Source organism: Pteropus medius, unplaced genomic scaffold, assembly GCF_902729225.1.
Source record: "Pteropus medius unplaced genomic scaffold, Ma_sr-lr_union100, whole genome shotgun sequence".
NCBI classification, from domain to species: domain Eukaryota; kingdom Metazoa; phylum Chordata; class Mammalia; order Chiroptera; family Pteropodidae; genus Pteropus; species Pteropus medius.
This window is the reverse complement of record NW_024351073.1, coordinates 25670887-25690676: the sequence shown is the minus strand read 5'-3', so window position 1 is coordinate 25690676 and position 19790 is coordinate 25670887. Positions and strand designations below refer to the sequence as shown.

Here is a 19790-nt window from a genome sequence, read left to right as displayed (position 1 = left end):
GGAGCCGGGGAGTAGCGGAGCCGGGGAGCTGCCGCAAGTGGGCATCAGTCCGTTCCCTCCCCCGCATGAGCAGCAGATCCCTGTCCAGCCCGGTGCACACCTGCCGGTGGGGTCTCCTCCCCTCTTCACTTGACCTGGCAGCCTCCGGCAAGGAAGTGACACCATTGGGTGACTCTGGGGAGCTGCTTAAAATGAGATGGACCAGGGGCCGCTGGTGTTTGGTTTGTCCTCTAGCCCTTTCCTGTCTGACTGCCTGGAATGTTGGACATAGCCACTGGGGCTCCGGCCACCATTTTGTGCCATGAGGTTGCAGTGAAAACCGAAACCAAGCACCAAGAATGGCTGGTGATGGAGGGGACAGAGACCGAGAAACCCAAACCCAGAGCGTGCCCTCTGATGTCCTTCCTCGATGTACGTGGGCAGCACGCCGTATGTCTTGTTTAGACCGCTGCTATTTCCAGCCCCATCCCTTGCAGTGGACAGAATGTGTAGCCGATTTCACGTTGTCGGGTGACCCGGCAGGACTATTTTCATGCATAAATCCACATATGTACCATGCGTTTGGCACAGGATGTGGCGCTAATAAAAGCCTAATAAATATTTGGGTAAATATATAAATAAACGAAGAGTCACAGAGTGCGGTCGACTTGCCAGAGAAGACTCCTTTATCCTAGGTCGCATAGTGCTGGGTGAAAAACGAAACAAGTTGTAAGTGAAGAGCCATGGCTTCGTTTTAGAAGAGGTGACTACACGTTACTAACCCCTGAAAGAACAATTATACCGTTAGACAGAACTCTTAGGAGACAGCCTCGCTTGGAAGGTTGGCTAAGATTTCTGCACAGTGATTTGTGTTATGTTTAGTATGATGGCATCGCCGTGTAAAGAAAAACACGTCGCTTGCCGAGGAAAGGACAATGACTCTTCCGTGATGCCCGCGGCGGGAGAGAGACTCTGTCTGAGCCTCACATGTGGGGGCTGCTTGGCTGGACCCCTGAGGTCACAGGGCTGAGCCTCCTGACAGCTCTGTTCTGAATGGCGACAGCCAAAGTCAATTTCTCATGCGATGCAAAACACTGCTCTTTGTTCTGTAAATTCCTCATTTTTTCCATGCCTTTTAAACAGAAAAGTGTCAAGTAGGAACTTGGAGAAGAAAATAACTGGCTTCTCATTGGGAATCTCAACCACTAATTATAAAATAGGACAAAATGCTTTATAAATCAAAAAAGGAAAGAGAAAATAAAAATCGCATATAGATGCAGAAAAATGCCCTAAGTCAAAAATAATGTTTACGATATGCTATACCAACTTACTGAAGAAACGGGGGGCGGAGAGATGGGGAAGGGCACGAGGACGCCCTGCGGTGGTGGCTGGCCCGAGCCACCCACTGTCCAGATGCGTCCCAGGTATGGGGTGAGTGTGCCACAGGGGAAGGAACGAAGTCGCAGGGACTTGCCCGGGGAGCGCAGAGTGTGACTGACTGTGTTTCCGGAGCTGGGTCTCAGGGAAGCTGGATCTGGGGTTCCAGGGGAAGCTTCTGCGGCGCTTCCAACAGAGCGAATGCACGAACACTGATTTAAATTAAAATTATCGTCAGCAACATCCTGTACGACGTGTAGTGGATTGGATATTGTCCCCCTCTCCCAGAGCTATGTCTCGGGATGTGACCTCGTGGGGAAGTAGGGTCTTTGTGGATGTCATTAAGGACATCCTGGGCCAGGTGGGGGACACATGTCTGTTGCTCTAAGCCATAGATCTGATCGTTTGTTACAGCAGCCACGGGAAAATAATATGCCACTTTTTTTTCCTTTTCTAAATGATCTTGGCCTCTAATAAAGGCGTTCGATTGAAAGACAATTAATACTAATTTCTTCCTTACTTTCCGTCTTAAATTTGTGCCCATGTAGTAAGCATTTACGTTTTTTAGGCCATGTGACCTTTGTCGCAACCTCTCACCTATCACTCCAGCTGCTGTGGAGGCACAGACAACACATAAATGAATGAGATGAACGAGATGGCTGCTTGCCAATAAAACTTTATTTACAAAAACGGGTGTTGAGCTGGATTTGGCCTACGGACTCTAACTTGCTGCCTCCTGACTTAAGCAAAGTCTCTGGTCATGCTGGAGTCATGGGGCCGTATATGCTGGTCCGTCGAGCATCGGGAAGGAGAGCTGGGAGAGGGCCTGCTGGGCACCCGTGCTGCAACCCTGGACCAGACTCGCAATCCCAGGAGAGGGACGACTTCAGAGCTCACCATCGCCCTATGAGACTCTCAGGTTGCCCTATGCCCCACGCAGAGCCGGGCCTGCACCAAGAGAGTGAACCTCACGCTTACGTATAAAGGAGAAAATGGTCCAAAAGGAGTAAGGTGTGAGTACGTGCGTACGCGTGTGTATGTGTGCGTACATGTGTGAAACGGCTGGACAAACCCAGCGTCTAGCTTCACCACCCAACCTCTAGTGCCAGAGGCGTCTGGGTTCCTGCAGACGGGACCAGTCGGCCACCCTTTCAGGACAAAGCCGTGGGCTCGACCTTGTAGGATGGGCCGGGTCTGAATGGGGAGAGAGGATGAGGGGCTGCCTGATCCCATGGAGGCGTTATCACGAGTCCACATTCATTTACTGAGTGCCTCCTGTGTACCAGGCCCGGTGGCAGACGCCAAGAGCAAAGGCATGACTGAGAAATGGGTTCTCAGAGCCGTGAGGGGTGCGGTGAGCAGAATCAGCCTCTTTTTAAACTCAAGGCTTCAACAGAAGCATCTCATCCAGGGCCCAACAGCAAGGGATGAGCAGAGCCAAGACCCCAACCATGGCAGGAGGCCCCTGCTGCTCTCGCATCCGTCAGCGGGGACCGATCACACTGCTGTCACCGCACTGCTGAGCTCTCCCGTCTCCACACCAAAGGACAGGCCTCTTGCTCACACAGGGGGTACATAATGCGCACACACATTACACGCATGTGCCCACGGCCACACCACACACGTGCACACACGTCTCAAACCGAGGACGACAAACGTATTTAATGGATATCCAAAATACTTCTGTAAACAATTAAATCGCCCTTGACTTAAAGGCTGATGTCAAGGCCTCCCACTGGACCGGAGACAGGAACGTGGACAAGTGTTCGAGTCGGGAGAGCAGCGGCCCGCCCCATGCAGACCCGGTGAAGGCTGTCCCCTCCCCGATGGCCTTTCAGACCGAGTCTAGCTCTTTCTAAACAACTTGCTTTCTAATGTGGGGGGACAAAGTGGCTTTCCCGCGGTCCCGGCCGAGCACACACAGGAGCACGTGAGATGACGCCTTTCCCGCCTAGAACTCTGGCTGGACCTGGAGAGAGTGAGGCGCCTGGAAAGTAGAGTCAACAGAACGCGACTGGCAGCAACGTTAGAGGGCAGAACCGTCACTTTTAATTGTTCTTGGATAAGTGACAGACACCATTTCTCAAAAAGATGTCCCAATTTGTACGATTTCACAGCAAAAGGAGCTACATCTGCCTCTGCTTGTGCTTTGGGTTCGTTTTGCAGTAGATGAACCACCGGCCGCGCCTCTTCACGAGGTAACAGTCCCTGCAGCGCTTCTTGATGACGCCCTTGGTCTTGAACCCCAGAGCGGGCTGCAGGCAGGGCAGGAGGCGGCAGGAGGGGAGGGAGGCCACGGCTGCTGCGCTGGGCTTCGCACCCGCCCCCGCTGTAACTGCGGCGCGAGGGGGACCCAGCAGGAGTGTGGAGAGCGTGCGGGGGGTCGCCGTGAACCGCCTCAGTCGTAATAAAGGGTTCACGGCAGAAACGATCATTTTCCCGATCAAAACAGCTGCCATGTTGTGGCTGAATCTATGAAAAAAAGAAAAAAGTTGTTGCGGCTTCGTCCGCGCTTCACCCACTACTTAGAACTTCCCTTTCCCGACTCCCCTGGACTTGGGCACACAAGGCGCGGGGTCAGCAGCCCGCACGCACCCGCACCCGCTGCCGCGCAGACCCTGAGGGTCACAGCTCGGAGTGGCCCGCGCTGCGGGGCCGGGGCGGCCGGAGCACTTAGCAATACCGCCCACTGTGCGAGCCCCAGCGTGGCCGCGAGGGAGCCCCCCGCGGACGCCCTGTCCCCACTTTGAAATAATTAAGCCAGGGCGAGGGGCTGACTGACTTGCCCTGCTCTGTCAACAAAGGTGGCAACGAAGCCCCGACCCCAGTCCCGAGCTCCCGGTCCGGGCCACTTAGGGGCTGAAAAGGCCACCGTCCCCACGACACCAGCGACAGCAAGGCCCGGAGCCCACGTCTCGGAAGGGGGTCCACCTCCTCAGGGAGGCGGGGTCACCGATTCTACGCGCAGTCCGACCCCGCTCGGGTTTGGTGATGGACAGGATGAGGCAGAGCTGGCCTGGTGGCGGGGTAGAAACATCCGGGACAGCACCGAACCGCGGCGGGGCCGCTTCCCGGCGGAGGCCGAGCAGGGTTTCCCGGCGGAGGCGCGCTTGCGGCCGCCGCGGGCCTCGACCCCACACCGGCAAGGACCCCTCCGGGCTCGCCTACCGCCTGCGAGGTCCGGGACAGACTCGCCCCACACCGTCCCCGCGACCTCCGACCGCGGCCCAACGGGGAAACTGAGGCCGGGGTCTCAAGGCCGCGTGCTCCCGCAGCCCCGGCCCGGTTGGCGGCTCCAGGAGAGATCCGAACCCCGGCGCCCTGCCGCCACCAGGGCCCGCAGCCCAAGGAGACCCCCGGGACCCCTGACCTGAGAAGAACCAGCCAGCCCTGACCCTTCAGCAACGCGCCTTGCGCTGCCCGCGCTTGCGCAGTGGGGCGGGGACGCCGCTGCCAGGAGTCTGCGCCGGAAAGAAAGATGGCGGCGGGGTCACGTGGCGGCCCTTTCCGTGGGCGCAGAGACTGAGGACGCCGGGCTCCTCCCCCGCCCGCCTTTCTTCCCCAGGGCTCTGCACCTCCCACCCAGAACGACACTCGCCACTTGGCTCCTGAAGTCACAACCAAGGAGACATTTTAAAAACTGATAAATACTAATGTCAAAACAAAATCTGGAAAAACCACATGCTTGTATTATGCGGACATCCTAGGAAACGGTGGCGAGCCTCACGGAAACGAGTGGAAATAGACAATAGTCCTAACTGGTTTCTGTTAAATGTCTTTTTTCTTCCAACATTTTATTATGCAACATTTCAAACAGAAAAGTTGACAGACTTCTATACACCCACGTACCCACCACCCAGATTCCACCACTAAGTCACTACACCAGCCTTCCGGGGGCGTGTCCGCGAAGGTGCGCTGCAGACACGGTGCGCCTGCCCAGGTGAGCTCCGGGCCTGCCTCTGCGCACTCGTCTGTGGGTGACTCTCCTTTCCAGATTTTCAGGGCTTCTCGCGTCTAATCACCTTGCCGGCTTCTCCTCCACCTCCCCGGAGTGGAGTCCAGGCTGTAGGTGCCCTCAGCTCCCGGGGAAGGGGGAGTGCACGACCCCAGCCCAGCTCCGAGCTGAGTCTGCCCCCGCCGCGCACCCCCTGCCCTCGCCTGTCCTGTCGGGTGTATGCACAGGAGGTTCCAAGGACCATGAAAGCAGAGGCGGGAAGCGCCGGGACGCCAGCTAGGGTCCTGGCAGGTGTGCTCCAGAACAGAGGGCCTGTCCGGGGCTGGTCGCTTGGGGTTGGGGATGACATCGGTTATGCTTTACTGGTTGCTTCCTTGGATTTCCGCAGAAATCTCAAAACAGGATATCCAGGAGGGATTCTTCAGCAAAGAAAACATGTTATGTATGTACCCCCATAATTATTGATGACTATCGAATGCAAACAATGCGTCTTCACTTTGCATCTTCCTCTGCCCTTCCCCTGGTAAGAATCATCGAGCAGCCGCTAAGTACTAAAGATGCGTGAAAAGTTTCTCGCCTTTTCAGGGATGAGGCCTGACTCGCACCCTCACCCGCCGCACCGTTCCTGCCAGAGCGCAATGCGCGTGCGCGCCTCTCCAGGGCGCGATAAGTCCCGACCGCGCGGGTCCCGCGGAAGCTGTGCGCATGCGCCGGCGCGGGCGCGTCGACGCGCCGGGTCAAAGGTCAGGCCGCAAGATGGCGGCGGCGGTGACCTTCTGCCGGCTGCTGGGCCGGAGAGGTGCTACGGCGCTAAGCGTGCCCCGGGGCGCCAGATGTTTCGGGGTGCGGACCTCGCCGACCGGGGAGAAGGTCACGCACACTGGCCAGGTAACCGCTGCGGCGCAGAGAGCGTCCAAATGGGCGGAGCCCCGGCTCGGCCCCCGGCTTTTCTCTATCTCCAGTGCCCCAGGTCCTTCCGATGTCCCCCGGTCTTTCAGACCCCAGGCCCACGGACGCCCTTCAGCCCCTGCTCTCGCCAGGCGACCCCCGCGGGCTGGCCGCCCTGGTCCGTGGGTCGGGGTCGCGGAAAACTGGCGGCTGAGTACCGCGTGGGTCCCCCGTTCCGATGGCGGTCGAGCTGTGCTTTTGTCGCGCACACTAACTGACGTGCGTGGGAACGGGTGCCACGGTGCTGAAGTTAGCGTGTTCGCAGATTATGTGGTCTCATCCTCAGCGTCCGCGATCTCTAAAATGAGGCGGTTGCTGCTGGTCACTGCGGGGAGGCTCCGGGTCCGACTCAGAACTGCCGATTCTGTGGGCCGAACCTTTTTAATGTTTGTGTGATGTGATAGTAGCTAATATATTTAAATAATTTGAGAGTCTACTGTAGTCCAAAACACAAAAACAGCGTTAGACTGTAATCATAAGGCAAAAAATGAGAGAGTAAGTACCTGTATTGTTGAAGTGTCACGCAGCAGATTTAGAGGGGACACAAGCTTTTGGCCATATGTAAAGGACACGGGGGTGGGGGCAGGATGCCTTCTCTGCCAGAATTTCTCCCCTGTGCTCACCCGCTCCACCTTGCTACCTTCCAGTTCAGATTATTGCCCTGTCATCTTAGGTGTCTTGCTGAAAAATACCTCCTTGTTGTACAACTTTGCCCCTTATGTGTTTGATTGTGAATGGTCTAAACCTTAAGAGAAACACTTTTCTGTAAGTTTTACGATTGCTATTAAGTGACCTGTTTCAGAATCAGGCTGTAAAAGTCACATATGGTCCTTTTCAGGTTTATGATGATAAAGACTACAGGAAAGTTCGATTTATAGAGCGTCAGAAAGAGGTAAGTAAACACTAGTGAAAAAGAGAAACTTTCATAAAACCTTTCTATAACCAACAAGAAATAAAAATTAATATGAAAGATTTAAATAATTTTCCTCAAATTGTGAGCACCCTAGAAGCTCTGGAGTTCTGCGTTTTTTCCTAAATGTTAAATGTGTATTTCTGGTTTGTTTTTTCCCCTCCTGCAGTATGTAACGCAACGTCTTGTAGGTGTAATTCTGGTTTACATATAAACGAGAGTGGTCTTTTCCTTCACTTCTGTGCGGGATGCCCCAGAGACCGTCGCCCTAGAGTAAGTTTTGTCCTTGGTAGTCACTTCAAGTCAGTCCTTGCCTTTAGCCAGCCTGTTGGTTCTTCTTGTTAAGCCTCAGCTTTTCCTGAATTGAGTTTCTCCTTCCTCTGATCCTGGTTACGTTTTCCATTCCCAAAGTCGGATTTTCTGCTTCCATTCCCGCTTGGTGGGAGTGGTTGGGCAGGGGCAGTGTGGTGGAAATGGGAGGCTGGGTGGAGCAGTTCGAAGCAAGTTGGTCCTGGGGTTGACACTGCGGCCCGGCTCCCTCTCTCAGCCCTTCTGATGCCTTAGCAAGCACCTGGGTCTGTCACAGACGCCTCTCTGCTGGAAATTGTCCTGTGGCTTCTGGTGTCTGGTTGCCATAGCAAGGGGCATCAGGGAGCAACGTAGGAGCAAAACCAAATAAAATCAATATTGAAGGGGCAGAAGAGTGCTGACGGTGTCACCGCGCTCTCTGTCAGCTCACCCCGGTCCTCGGTCCCGAACTGGCTGTGAGCCTCATCCCCACCCAGCCGGGCCTCCCTGGGGCCGTTTCCAGTTCGGGATTGTGAGTGTCCAGGGTCGCATCTTCAAGCTGTAAAGGTGCACAGCACGTCTGTAAGTGATAAGTAGGAATTCTGCTCTGGCTTTCGTTCTCACAACAAAAACTTGGTGTTTAGTAATATTTGAAAATTGTTTTGGCTTCCAAGAGACATTTTAGAAGACTTTAGCTATGCGAGACAATTGCGCAGAATGTACTGGAGCTCCCATATACCCCTGTTGCCTCCCACACTTCCCTGTTATTAACATCCGGCGGAACCGCGCTACGCTTGTTGCCAGTAGTGGATTGAAACCGTGGGCGATGCGCTGGTACCGGCTGCAGTGCGCGGTTTTGCAGGGTTTCCCGGGTTCCGTTAGTGCCAGACACAGTGGTTTCATTGCTCTGAAGACCCTCTGTGCGCCACCTGTTTGTCCTTGGTTTTGAGCATTTTGCGCAAACTTAGTTTAAAAATTTGGACGAAAACAAGTTTTTATTGCGATTTTTAAATTACATGTGTGTTTATACACATACATGTTTAACTAAATGTGATTATTGGTATTCGATTTCAAAACACCCGCTATTCTAAATAATAGAACTAGGGCTTTTTATTTTTAACTCGTGAATTTCCATTAATAGGGTCCGTATTTTACAGAACATTGATTATTCAACTGGTTTATTTCTTTTTTGTACTAGTTTTAGTGTTTTGGAGTCATATATTTGTATTTTATTTTTAATGGATTTAATCTCGGTTTGACATAAGGGAATAAACTTTCCATAGGAGCTGTCACTCCCAAAAACTTGAGCTTAAAAAATAGAACAGCTTACTGACAAATGAATCATTCAAACCTGAATATCTTTATGCCCAGATCAATTGATCACAAGGTCACAATAAAGGTAGCTTCGTGTATTTTTATGTTAGTGACATGTGAGGGAGTATTTTTTACAGTGGTGGGACAATTTAGGGTGTGATACCACGTGCTTATGAAAACATGCGTTTACGGCTAATGCGAAGTGCGTGGGACACTGACGTGCTTTCCACCTGGACCCCTCAGTAAGCCCTTCCGCCCTGTCCCTGGCCAGGTGGCACACTGCAGCCCCGGGTTTTACCCTGCATTGGAACCTGGGCCGCCGGGGGGGTGATGGGGCTGCGGCCGGGACTCCTGGGCCGGGTTCCAGGAAGGTGCTAATGTGGGGGTGACGCGGGGCTGGGTCGCCCTAGAGCTGCAGCCTTGAGTGGTCAGCCTCTGGCTGTCCCACAGGAGACAGCCAGTCCCTTGGGCTGCGGAATGGGAGTGTGTTGGTTAGTGAGGCCTTTGGGACCCGTTTGTCACTGCGGTAGACACTGTGTTCTTTAGACCGCGGGGCGGCTTTCGTGTGACACATGGTGTCGTCTGCAGCGCAGGTGGGCAGGACAGGACTGCAGTGGGTTGTGGGGAGAGGGGCTGGGAAGAGGCGCTCGCCAGGGGCGCTCTGCGTGGGGCACTGTGTGGGGTGCTTGGCTGTGGAGGGCTCTTCGTGGGGACCTCTGGGGTGCTGTGTGAGGTTGCTCTGCGTGGGGGGCCCTCCATGGGGGGCACTCTGTGTGGGGGTCTCCTAATGCAGGTGGCAACCCCACCCTGACTGGTGTGTGTTCCAGGGCGCTGCATTTCCCAGTGACTTTCTGCTGTGTTTCTGGAAATAGAACTTTAAGGAAAAGCTTTATAGAGTTATAATCTGTGGCTGTCAGAGCCTTTGAATAAGAATTAGACCTTGTCAAAATGTTGTCCACATTTTGTGGGCTCAGGGCGTCACAGTTCTCGTGAGGTGTTCGGTGTCATCTGCGTTGGTGGCAGATGAGGCCTTCTGTGTGGGAGTGTGAGGGGCTCTGTCACACTGAATTGTGTGTCCTCTGGATGGTCAGCCGGCTTTGGAAAAACAATTAACTGAGCTTGATTGTGCTATTTTTATTTTGAAGTTTTATTAACCCTGACGCCCCGGACCTCGCGTGCGGAGATATGCCTGTGCCTGGTCCTGGTTGTCCTGTCTTGGCCAGGGCCACAGGCCTGCCGTGCAGGTGGGGTTCTGGGCGGGGCTGGGACTGACCTGGCCCAGCAGTTCTCACCCACCTGGTGACCAGGCCTGGAGGCCGTTCCTGGCCAAGGTGGCAGGTAAGCCGCGGGCGACATTTATTAACCGATTTCTGGCCTCTCACAGCCTGTCGTGTCTCCACAAAGCCATCTGTCTCTTCCTGTAAGTTGTGACGGCTTTCAGGGGCCCTGTAAGGGGAAGGACAGTGCTGTCCCTCTGACCGTCCTCTGTGCTGTGTGTCCCCGTCGAATGATCCTCTGGTCCTCAGAAATGGTGACGCTTGAGAGGCGGTCTCGCTGCTGCCGTCCACCCTCGGTTGGTCAGAGATGGTGGAGAGGCGCTGGGTTTGAGAGGTGCCGTTGGGCCAGGTGGTCCTTGGCCACAGAGTGACCACGGCCGTGGGAGTCGGCTCTGGAAAGGAGAAAGCTTGGAGACCGCAGCGCCACTGGGGGTCTCCACAGGACGCGAGCGCTGGGCGTGGGGTGGCGGCTGCGGGCCCCGGCGCAGTGCGGCTTTGAGGACTGTGCGGGCTGAGGTTCTGGCGGGGTCTGGTTGCTCTCCGTTCCACGCAGACACTGACGCTCCGCTCTTACAGGCCCCCGCGTCACCTGCTTTGTGTCCCGCAGTCACCGAGGACAGCTCTAAGCGAGGCAGTCAGAACCAACACATGCCTCCTGTCCAGTGTCCCAGCTTGCCACAGTAGGGCATCGTCAGATAAAGCATTTGACAGGTCAGCACGTTTGAAACTCGATCCAGGGGAGGACAGTCCGGCACGCCTCCTCCGCGTGCCGGTCTCTCCATTTCCAGCTTTCACGGGATGCACCCTAGACGGCCACGCCGCCGCTGTCTGTGCCCGGCTCCGACGTGCCCTCGGAGCCGAGTTGGCCAGACAGGCCTCCAGCAGGCGTTGACAGCAGCGTCGTCTCAGCTAAAAGCAGCTGAGTCTTTTAAATCTGACGTCTGGTGGTGGTAAACATTCTCGATTGTGTCACATTGAAGAAAAATTTACAGCTAGTTTGACTCAATCCAAATAAGTGCCATGCATTGCAGTTGTGACGCGTCCAAGGTTCTCTGATCTTTAGGTCCCGCCCCCCGCACATGTTCACACGCACATGTACACACGTGCCCGCATGCACACATACACGCGCACACACACGCACACGGCCCCTTCTCCCAGTGCCCCGGTCACAGGCCCAGGTGTTTCTTCTGCGGTGGCCACAGCTCGTGCTGACCGACTGCAGCCCTTTCCTGCTGTTCGGTCCTCTGGTCCTCTGACTCGGTCGTTCGTCTGGGCTGAGACAACGGGGGTGGGGACGTGGTGGCTCTGGCATGGGGTGGACAAGCGTGTCCTGGTCACTAACTCGGGCTGTCGGCGTGGCCTCTGTTCCTGCTGCCAGCTTGAGAACTCACCTGGCGGAGCCGTCAGTTCCCCTGAAGGGAGCAAGGGAACTGGGCTCTGCACTCACCAGTTTGGAAAACACTGCATGGCCCCGTCGTGAGGGCGTCGGAGTGGCTCAGACACCTGGGCAGCGCAGCCAGGTGACCTCGCCGGCCTTGGGCCCCACAATGACAATGCCATCATCCTCCAGTCTCCTGTGTCCCATTGGATCCCATGAGGCCACGTCCCCAGGTGGGCTGCCGTTAGACGCGGTCCCGCGTAGTTGTCTCTGCTCGCTTCCTTTCCTCTGTCACAGCCACGCGGGCTCGGTCAGCGTGACATGGTGTGGACTCTGGGCTCAGTGCCACTGGTCAGTCACTGCTCCTAAGCTTTCCCAGCGGGTGGATCTGGGACCCTGTGCACACATGTTGTGTGCATGTGCGCGCATGTGTGCATGTGTGCATATGTATGTGTGTGCGTACATGTGCGTGTGTGTGTGCATGCGTGCACATGTGTGTGTGCCTGGAGGGGGTGGGGAGAGGCGAGAGCGAGTGACAAGGGGGGCAGGATGTCAGCGACGCATGAGCCCAGCGAAGACGAAACGAGGCTCCTGTGCAGTCGTGATTCTTGCAACATTTCTATGAAATTACGTCCAAACGAAAAATTAAATGCGTGTGTGCGTGCACACGTGTTAAGACTTACAATTATCTTTAGATGAACACATACAGACTATAGTTCTGCCTGTGCGGGGCGGGCTGGAGGTCGTCTCCGTACATTTAAGCCTCGCAAGATGATCAGGTTTTCATGCGTGTCCGTTGCAGGTGAACGAGAACTTCGCCATCGATTTGATAGCCGAGCAGCCGGTGAGCGACGTGGAGAGCCGCGTGGTATCGTGCGACGGCGGCGGCGGGGCCCTCGGCCACCCCAAAGTCTACATAAACTTGGTACTGTGACCGCGGTTCCCGGTGCCGTCCCTGCTCCCGGGTGGCCCTCACCCTGTCCCTTTGACCGCACGCTGCTGCCTGATTCTGCCAGAACCCGTGGCGGGGCCGGAACGAGGGGCCACCCCTCCCGGCCGCGCTGTGCCGTGTGCTCAGCGATGCCCACACTGACCCCCCGACTTCCTGGCAAACACGTAGGCTCCTGTCTCTCCCCGAGCTGTCGTTTCGGGGCCCGCATTGGGGAGCGCACGGAGCCCTAGAGAGGAAGAGCCCTAGGGACGTGAGAGCAGAGGAGGGAGCCGGGGCCGAGCCTCGCGTGCACGTGGCGCATGGGGGACGGGGGCGTGAGGTCCCCACCCGCTCGAGTCCACCCAAGTCTCTGCTCGGGGAGACGCCCCGCCCTCCTGGACGGAGGGAGCCAAGGGCAGCAGTGGCCGCCGTGCTGACCCTTTCTGTCCTCGCGCGGTCCTCGGAGGTCCTCTGAGGGGACCGGCGTTCCAGGCGGGGAGCCAGGGCCGGGCGCAGGCCGTGGCCCCCTCGCACGTGGTGCTCAGCGCTCCCGGCCGCCAGCGCGTTCCGGTTTCGCGCGCCCTCTCGGTGTCGGACGCCTGTGTTCACGTCTGAAGGCGGATGTGGAAATGTGACGTCTTTTGAATTTTTTCAGGACAAGGAAACAAAAACTGGGACGTGCGGTTACTGCGGACTCCAGTTCAGACAGCAGCACCACTAGGCCGCGGGGGGCGCCTCGGCGTGGCCCGAAGCCAGGGACCCGGAGCTGTACGCACATGTCCCCAGTGCGAATAAAGTGTGTCAAGGACGGCCGTTCACAGCGTGCTTCTTTCACAGAAGGGTCCTTTGCAAACGAGTGACGCTTAGATGTGGGGACTGAGGCGGGGTCGCCCCCCAGTGCAGGTGACCACGCTGGCCGCAAGCTCTGCGGTTACCGTCGGCTGCAGTTTCAGCTTCCTGTTTATGAAACCGGGAGCTGCCGCGGCCGCACACGGAGCCCCAAAGCCGCCAGTCTCCTCTCCGTCCTTAGCTCTCGCTATGGACACGGGTCCAGACGCAGGGCCTCAAATACGTGACCAGGTGGCAGCGCGCTCACAGCCCATGGCTCTCCCCGTGACCACCTCTGGCCCCCGCCCCCCGCCACCACTGTGCAGCTGAGGCCTGGCCTCCCCACACAGGCCCACGCCATCCAGGCGGGGTGAGCCCCACCTCCCCACTCTGAGCACGCCCGGTCCCTGAGCTGTTGGGAAGTGGAAATGCACTTCTTGGGCTCCGCGGCCGTCGTCTGGGAACTGCCCACGTGAGCTGACGCCATGGGCCACCCCGCCTGCCTGGTAGAGGGGCCTACCCCGCCGTCTGCCCTGTGGTGTACAGCAGTGCTGAGTCCCAGATGCCACGCCAGCAGGGCCCGAGGCCGTGAGGGGCGGGCCGCGCTAAGGGCGCTGCTGTCACGGGTGGAATGCTGGGCTTGCGCTCACTGTCGTCCCAAAGGGGACCCCAGTCCCGGGTGGGATCCCCTGAGCCCCTCCTGTGCGTGGCCATGCCTGGGGTTCCATGGTCCGACCCGTGGGAAAGGGCCTCTGTGTGGCGACTCTGGGGTGCGCTCATCCCGGTTTGCTGGAGGACTGTGCCAGCCCAGAGGCCGGTCCTTGGCAGCCGTCTCCTGGGTCCTGCAGACGCCAGTCGTCGAGGGACAAATGTGCTTTTCCTGGGGCCACCCCACCAAACTGCCCCACGGTGGGTGTGTCACACACAGGACTCAATCTCGCAGAGGCCAGAGTCTGAAGTCAGGGTGTCCCCAGGGCCTCGTGGGCCTCGCGGCCTCGCTCCCTCTGGAGACACCAAGGCAGGCCAGGCCAGTCCCGGGTCCCAGTGGTGCGGGCGCTCCCAGACGCGTCCCTCCAGCCCCTGCCTTTGTCTTCACGTGACCTCTCTGTCACGTGTGACCTTACAGGGACAATCTTTGGACTGGGCCCACCCTGTCCAGTATGACCACCGCCTCGCTAATCACAGCTGCAAACACCGGTGTGCCCGTGCCCCGCCCTGCGGTTCTGGGCGGCCGTGCGCTGGGGGCCCCCAGAACAGGAACGGGGCGCACTCTCTCCTTATGACTCATTTGCCCTTGGTCTCCTTGTTCAACTTCATGTCCAAACGTGGGTGGACAAGGCCCGGACCACGTGAATGCTGCCCAGCAGGGTCCTCGAGGGCCTGTTTGGGAGGGGGTCGGGCGCAGTGGGCGCAGGTCTGCTGACCTGGGCCGCCCCACCTCTTCAGACAGGTGACTCGGCCTGGGGTTGACGCTCTGGCGGAGTGTCACTCACTGCCACCGCCTCCACTGAGACTCTGCAGCGTGTGCACAGTGGGGCGGCTCCCCTTGTGAAGAGACGCAGACAGTGAGTGGTTTGCATGCTGAAGCGGAGAAGTTGCACCTACCTGTTAACGGGGGCCGTAAACGCGGAGATAACATGAAGCCAACAGAAGCCGCTGGAGCCGCGTCGGCGCGGGGGCCTCCCGGTGCAGCCTGTCCGCAGCCTGGCGGGCCCCAGCGTGAGGCCCGGCTGTGTGCCGATGCTCCCGCTGCGGCTCGTGGGTGGCACTGCGGGTGGCACCGTGTGCCCGAGGGCTGTTGGTGCCCATGTCGTCGTGCACTCCGAAGACGCCTAGTGTCCGAGTCCGGGGCAAGGCCCTGACCTGCCGACGGCACAGCTGTGTCCACTCCGCTGCCAGGCATTGTGAATCTGCTGGGTGGTGTCTCTGCCCGTTTACAGGTGACCCAGTGGGGAGGCCTGGCCAGGTGCAGCTCCGGGCCTCTGTTAAGGACACGGCCTGGTCCCCACCCCTCTGAGACCGCAGCACTGGCCACACGGGCTCACTGAAAACAAGTGAAAGTTACAACCCCTTGACTTCCATGAGGAAGAAATGGAAGACAGATCGAAATGACGAGTTTTACACAAGCCAGTGTGTGCGCCCGCTAACAGACGACTTCCCAGCTGCACAGTCACCCAGGAGACTCTGTCAGTGGGCCCACGGCGGCCCAGGCAGTCACCACCCTTCCCGCCCCGTCCCCACTCCTGGCGCCTGTGCCTTGGCCACTCCCAGGTCAAACCTGGACGCTATGGCAGTGGGGGCGCAGAAGCAACGGCCTCGTCACCCCACATTTCCTGCTGGGGGTGGGCGGGATGAGCTGGGGCTCGCCTCGTCTACCCACCTCCTGAGCCCCTCTGTCTGAGGCCCACAGCGGGACGGCCAGGAGCGCACTGCCACGTTGTCGTGGGCTCTGACGAGGTCCCGTGGGAGCTGAGGCTCATCAGTTTCGGGGGGATGCCTGGACCCACACTGCAGCCATGTGCCTCTGTCCCCGAGGGCCTGCATCACTGGGATGTCCTGACTGCACGGTGATCCTGGAGACTTACTTGAAACACACGTGAGCTTCACCGTGGAAGTGAACCCCCTGTGGTCTGCGGGCTCCCGGAGAGGATGCAGAGGGAGCCCAGGCCTGCAGGGGTGTCAGCTTCTGCAGTCAAATGCTCTGCCTCGGGCTATGCCCCCCAGAAGGTCAGCTTCTGTAAGCAGAGCAGGGGGGTCTCACAACCGCCTTGGGAGGCAGGGGACGCGTGAGGGCAGGCTGGAGGGCAGTGTGTCACCACATCAGGCGAGGCGCCTGGCACGCCAGCGTGGGTGACCGCCTGGCGGTGGGCGTGTAGCGCACCCTCCTGGGGTCTCGCCCTGGTGTCGCCGGACGTGCCCCTGCCCCAGCCAGAGCGGCTTTGCCAGCATCTGCCTTCGGGGTCCGGTGTGACAGGCAGGAGAGCAGTGCAGACCAGTCCTTCTCCAGAACGCGGGCGCAGGGACGGCCCACTGCCCGTGGACACGGACGGCTCCAAGGCCCAGGCTGCCCAGCTGCCGCGAGCCCCGGCCTGTCCACCAGAGGGCAGTGCTGCCTAAGTGAGGCCGCGGGTCCCAGGGGGTGGCCCCCCCTTGGGGCTGCTGACACCCTGCCGTCTGTGGCTGGGAGGCCAAGCCCAGTAGAGATGGCACTGCCGCCCAGCCTGCCCGGGAGACGGAGTGGGTGGGAGATGCGGCTGGAGCTGGTGCCTGAGCCGAGCAGCAGGCGGTAGACGGGCAACGACAGACACCCCATCCCTAGAGGCCCACGGGGCACCGCGGCCACAGGGACGGGCTCTACCTGACAGGTTGGGCAGACTGGTATGTCCTGGCCGGCTGTGGGAAGCAGCGCGTCCCGGGACGGGTCAGCCAGAGCTTGGAAAGCAGGGAGGCTACGCGGACAGCGGGGAGGCTGTGTGGACAGCCCGAGGCCGCGTGGACAGCGGGGAGGCTGCTGGTTTGCCGGCACCTGTCCTCCACGGTGCTCAGCATTTTCTTTCAGCGTTTCTGATAAAACAGAGCCACAGACACACTGGGTCATCGGGTGTCCGGCTGTGAACAGGGAGCTGACCCTGACGGGCATGTCCTCGCATCCTTCCCTGGTGGCCCTGCGTCTGACGGCTGATGCTCCCCCTGGCAGCGCCTCACACACGCTGAGCCATGCCTGGTCCCTCGGAGGCCAAGACAGTGTCCCAGCGCTGACTGACGAGGCATGGGAGACTTCAAACATCGTCTTTGTGCAGTTATTTAAAATTTAAAATGATAACGTCTAACCCAATTAAATCTCAGTTGATCACCCTCCAAATGCACGGTCTTATAAAATATGAATTAAGAGTCTTAGGATGTCTTAAACAACTTAATCTCTGCATTGGTGATCCGCTTTGGGGGCTTCCTGTCACCACGGAGACCCCAGGAAATAAAAAGTAGGGACGGACCCTGGGCAGGTCCCATGACAGACAGTCCCAGCGTCTGCCCTCGGGATCGGGGACATTTCCATGCACATTAGATTCCTTCTGCTGCTTTGCAATAATTATGCTTTTCTAACTTGACCTCTCTCTTTGGGGATTTCTGGCACTTTTATAATTTAGTGACTCCAGTGGTCAGAGTCTGTTTCCAGCCTTAACAGACGTGACCTATCGCGGGCGGCCTTTGGGGGCGTGCAGGCCACTTCCTGGCACCTCCTGCCCCTTCCCGTCGTCACACCGACGTGTGCGCAGCGACAGCCGGCCTTGGACAGCAGAGTGCTTCCTTTCCCAGGGACACTCAGCACACGGGGTGCGGGGTGCGGGGCACGGAGTCGGTTGCCCGCGGCTACAGGTGGCGTCTCTGCTGCAAGGCCAGAAACGGCGGAGGGAGGGAGCGGACCTGCCCTCTGTGGCCGCGCTTCTGTTCAGACGGGGACTTCTGCGTGGGCGTCGCGTCAGCGAGAGGCTGGGGCACGCGACAGGCGGAAGCCGCGGGTGGGCCCGGGACGGGAGCCTTGCCCGCTGCGTTCAGGCCTCGCTCCTGGCCTCTTCGCTTTGGGGCTCGTTTAGAGAGCGAGCTGCCACCCCAGTCGGACCGTGACGCCATCGTGTGCCTCTGACTTTACAGGTAGGCGGGGGAGGCAGGGGTCTGGGTTTGGCTGGAGCAGAGCCCAGGCCAGCAGGCGAGTGAACAGCATCAGCCCAAGGCCACCTTCCAGGGGTGGTGAGTGTGTCCACGGGGAGGCGCGGCTGGCTGTCTGGCCCCGGGGCCCCGAGCGTGTGGCCGCCCCGATGGGCTTGCCTGTCTTGGTGTCCTGGCGCCCTGTGGTCCACCGCTCTGGGCAGCCGCCCCGGGGTGTGGGCAGCACACCCCACTGGGGCCAAGGCCCTGTTTGTCTCCTCGGACACAGCGAAGCTCGGGAAGATCCAGCCTGAAGAAATGGTTTCTCTGCTCAAAGGCTTGGGAGAGCTGCTTCGTGTTTCACTCTGCCTTTATTATTTACGAAACTAAAAACATTGTCGATAGGAATGATCGTCAGCGCAAGTCATGAGTGCTACATGCAGACGAAGGCGACCTCCAGGAAGCAGAAGGCTGGACGTTGTCCCCGGCCGTCCCTGCGGACAGAGCATCACAGCAACGTGAGCAGACGGTGACTCGCCAGGTGTCCACAGAGCACCCATCGCGAGTCTGGTCCCCAAGCACATGGGGTCACCGTCGGCCAGGTGAGCAGAGCTTGGACAAGTCACACGCACGCCTGAGAGCCGGCTGCCGGGCGCCCGGGGGTGCAGCGACGTGTCCCCACTTAGACGCCGCTCGTCCTGGTCCTGCCCCTGGAGACGCCGGGAGAGCAGGCTCCAGAGGAGAGCGAGGCTCTGCCTCGGCGTCCACGGGGCTTCGCGCGCTGGCGGGCGCGGCCGTGACCTCACACGGGGTTTTCACGGTCAAAGCTGCTCAGCCCAGCTGTGGGCGAGCGGGTCAGAGGGAGCTGCTAATTCATAAGTTTTTATTTTACCTGAGTTCCACAAAAATCAAAAGTCAACCCTTCCGTCACGGCCTCTGACCTAAAAAACCCAGAGGACGTCCCTGTCAGTTTTGTCGTCCGTATTTTTCTCAGGTTTTTATGCAGCGTGACTTTCAAAATGACCTCACGTGGATGTGGCAGTAGTTTCACTTCACGAAGGAGGGACCACAGCGCTGAGGGGGCACCGATGTGACGGGGGCGGGGGACACGCCCAGCGCCCAGCGCCCAGCTGGTGTGGCGGGGCGTCCCCGAGCTGCCGGCGCCAGGCTCAGCGGTGGTCTTTCCGTGGCCAACACCCCCTGTGCACCCCACGCAGCAGCTGTGAGTCTGGGGGCCTCGTTTCCCCGAGTGTGCGTGGGGCTCGCGCGTGAGCAGCCAGAGTGTAAATGAATAAGACGTTTTACTTAGAGTAGCTCTCGCCAGCTGGGGGGGGGGCGATTTACAACTTCTCTCTCGTTCTCAGCCTCCGTCTCTCCCTGTCACACACAGCACACGCGCACACACGTGTGTGCACATCAAAATCCCACATGCAGACGTGCGCACACGTGTACACTCCATAGCCACACACGCAGACGTGCACACACGTGTGTGCACCATAACCGCACACACAGCACACATGTGTGTACACATCAAAATCCCACATGCACGCAGACGTGCACACACGTGTACACTCCATAGTCACACACGCACACATGCGCACACGTGCACACATTCCATAGTCACACACACGTATCCCCCCATAGTCTCCTGGCCAGGGTTTTGTGCTTTTTATCAACAGCTCCATGAGAATAAGCCGCCTCCAGAAATCTTCTGGAAGGCTCTCTGGGAATCGCTCCTCCTGGCTGACCTCGCTGACTGCCGGACCAGTGGCGGAAAGGCAGCCCCGCTGGGGTGTCCTAGAGCCTGTGCGTCCTGGCCCCGGTGGTCAGGTTGGTGGCACACCTGGAAGGTGCTGGGAACCTCGACCTTTCTGTCTCTGTGACTCTGAGTCCCTAGGGACCCTGCGTGCATGACGTCACACGGAGTCCTGGCTTATCTCACTCAGCAGAGCCCTCCAGGC

General features: G+C 58.5%; 2 protein-coding genes across 3 annotated transcripts; one reads left to right on the top strand and one right to left on the bottom strand.

The window, feature by feature from the left end:
• Positions 1 to 2991: 2991 nt before the first annotated feature.
• MRPL36 (mitochondrial ribosomal protein L36) lies at positions 2992 to 4720 on the bottom strand. 2 transcript variants are annotated; one of them, XM_039842830.1, is made up of 2 exons: positions 4525 to 4720; positions 2992 to 3828 (listed from the first exon to the last, which is right to left on the bottom strand). In XM_039842830.1, the coding sequence occupies exon 2, from the start codon at positions 3813 to 3815 to the stop codon at positions 3483 to 3485; it is 333 nt and encodes a 110-aa protein (XP_039698764.1). In that variant the 5' UTR covers positions 3816 to 3828; positions 4525 to 4720; the 3' UTR covers positions 2992 to 3482. The 2 variants fall into 2 exon arrangements, with proteins under 2 accessions (XP_039698764.1, XP_039698765.1); XM_039842831.1 differs by lacking the exon at positions 4525 to 4720 and adding an exon at positions 4288 to 4512.
• A 1311-nt stretch (positions 4721 to 6031) lies between these two features.
• Positions 6032 to 13170, top strand: NDUFS6 (NADH:ubiquinone oxidoreductase subunit S6). Its single transcript, XM_039842829.1, has 4 exons — positions 6032 to 6199; positions 7098 to 7151; positions 12229 to 12351; positions 13013 to 13170. The coding sequence occupies exons 1-4, from the start codon at positions 6068 to 6070 to the stop codon at positions 13076 to 13078; spliced, it is 375 nt and encodes a 124-aa protein (XP_039698763.1). The 5' UTR covers positions 6032 to 6067; the 3' UTR covers positions 13079 to 13170.
• The last annotated feature ends 6620 nt before the right edge of the window (positions 13171 to 19790 follow it).

What these genes read in the sequence shown, in the direction of transcription:
- MRPL36 (XM_039842830.1), bottom strand. Translation starts at nt 3,815, where the DNA reads ATGGCAGCTGTTTTGATCGGGAAAATGATCGTTTCTGCCGTGAACCCT.
- NDUFS6 (XM_039842829.1), top strand. Translation starts at nt 6,068, where the DNA reads ATGGCGGCGGCGGTGACCTTCTGCCGGCTGCTGGGCCGGAGAGGTGCT. An exon ending in AGGTCACGCACACTGGCCAG is followed by an intron (nt 6,200 to 7,097) that starts GTAACCGCTGCG and finishes GGTCCTTTTCAG; the next exon opens with GTTTATGATGATAAAGACTA. An exon ending in CCAAAGTCTACATAAACTTG is followed by an intron (nt 12,352 to 13,012) that starts GTACTGTGACCG and finishes GAATTTTTTCAG; the next exon opens with GACAAGGAAACAAAAACTGG.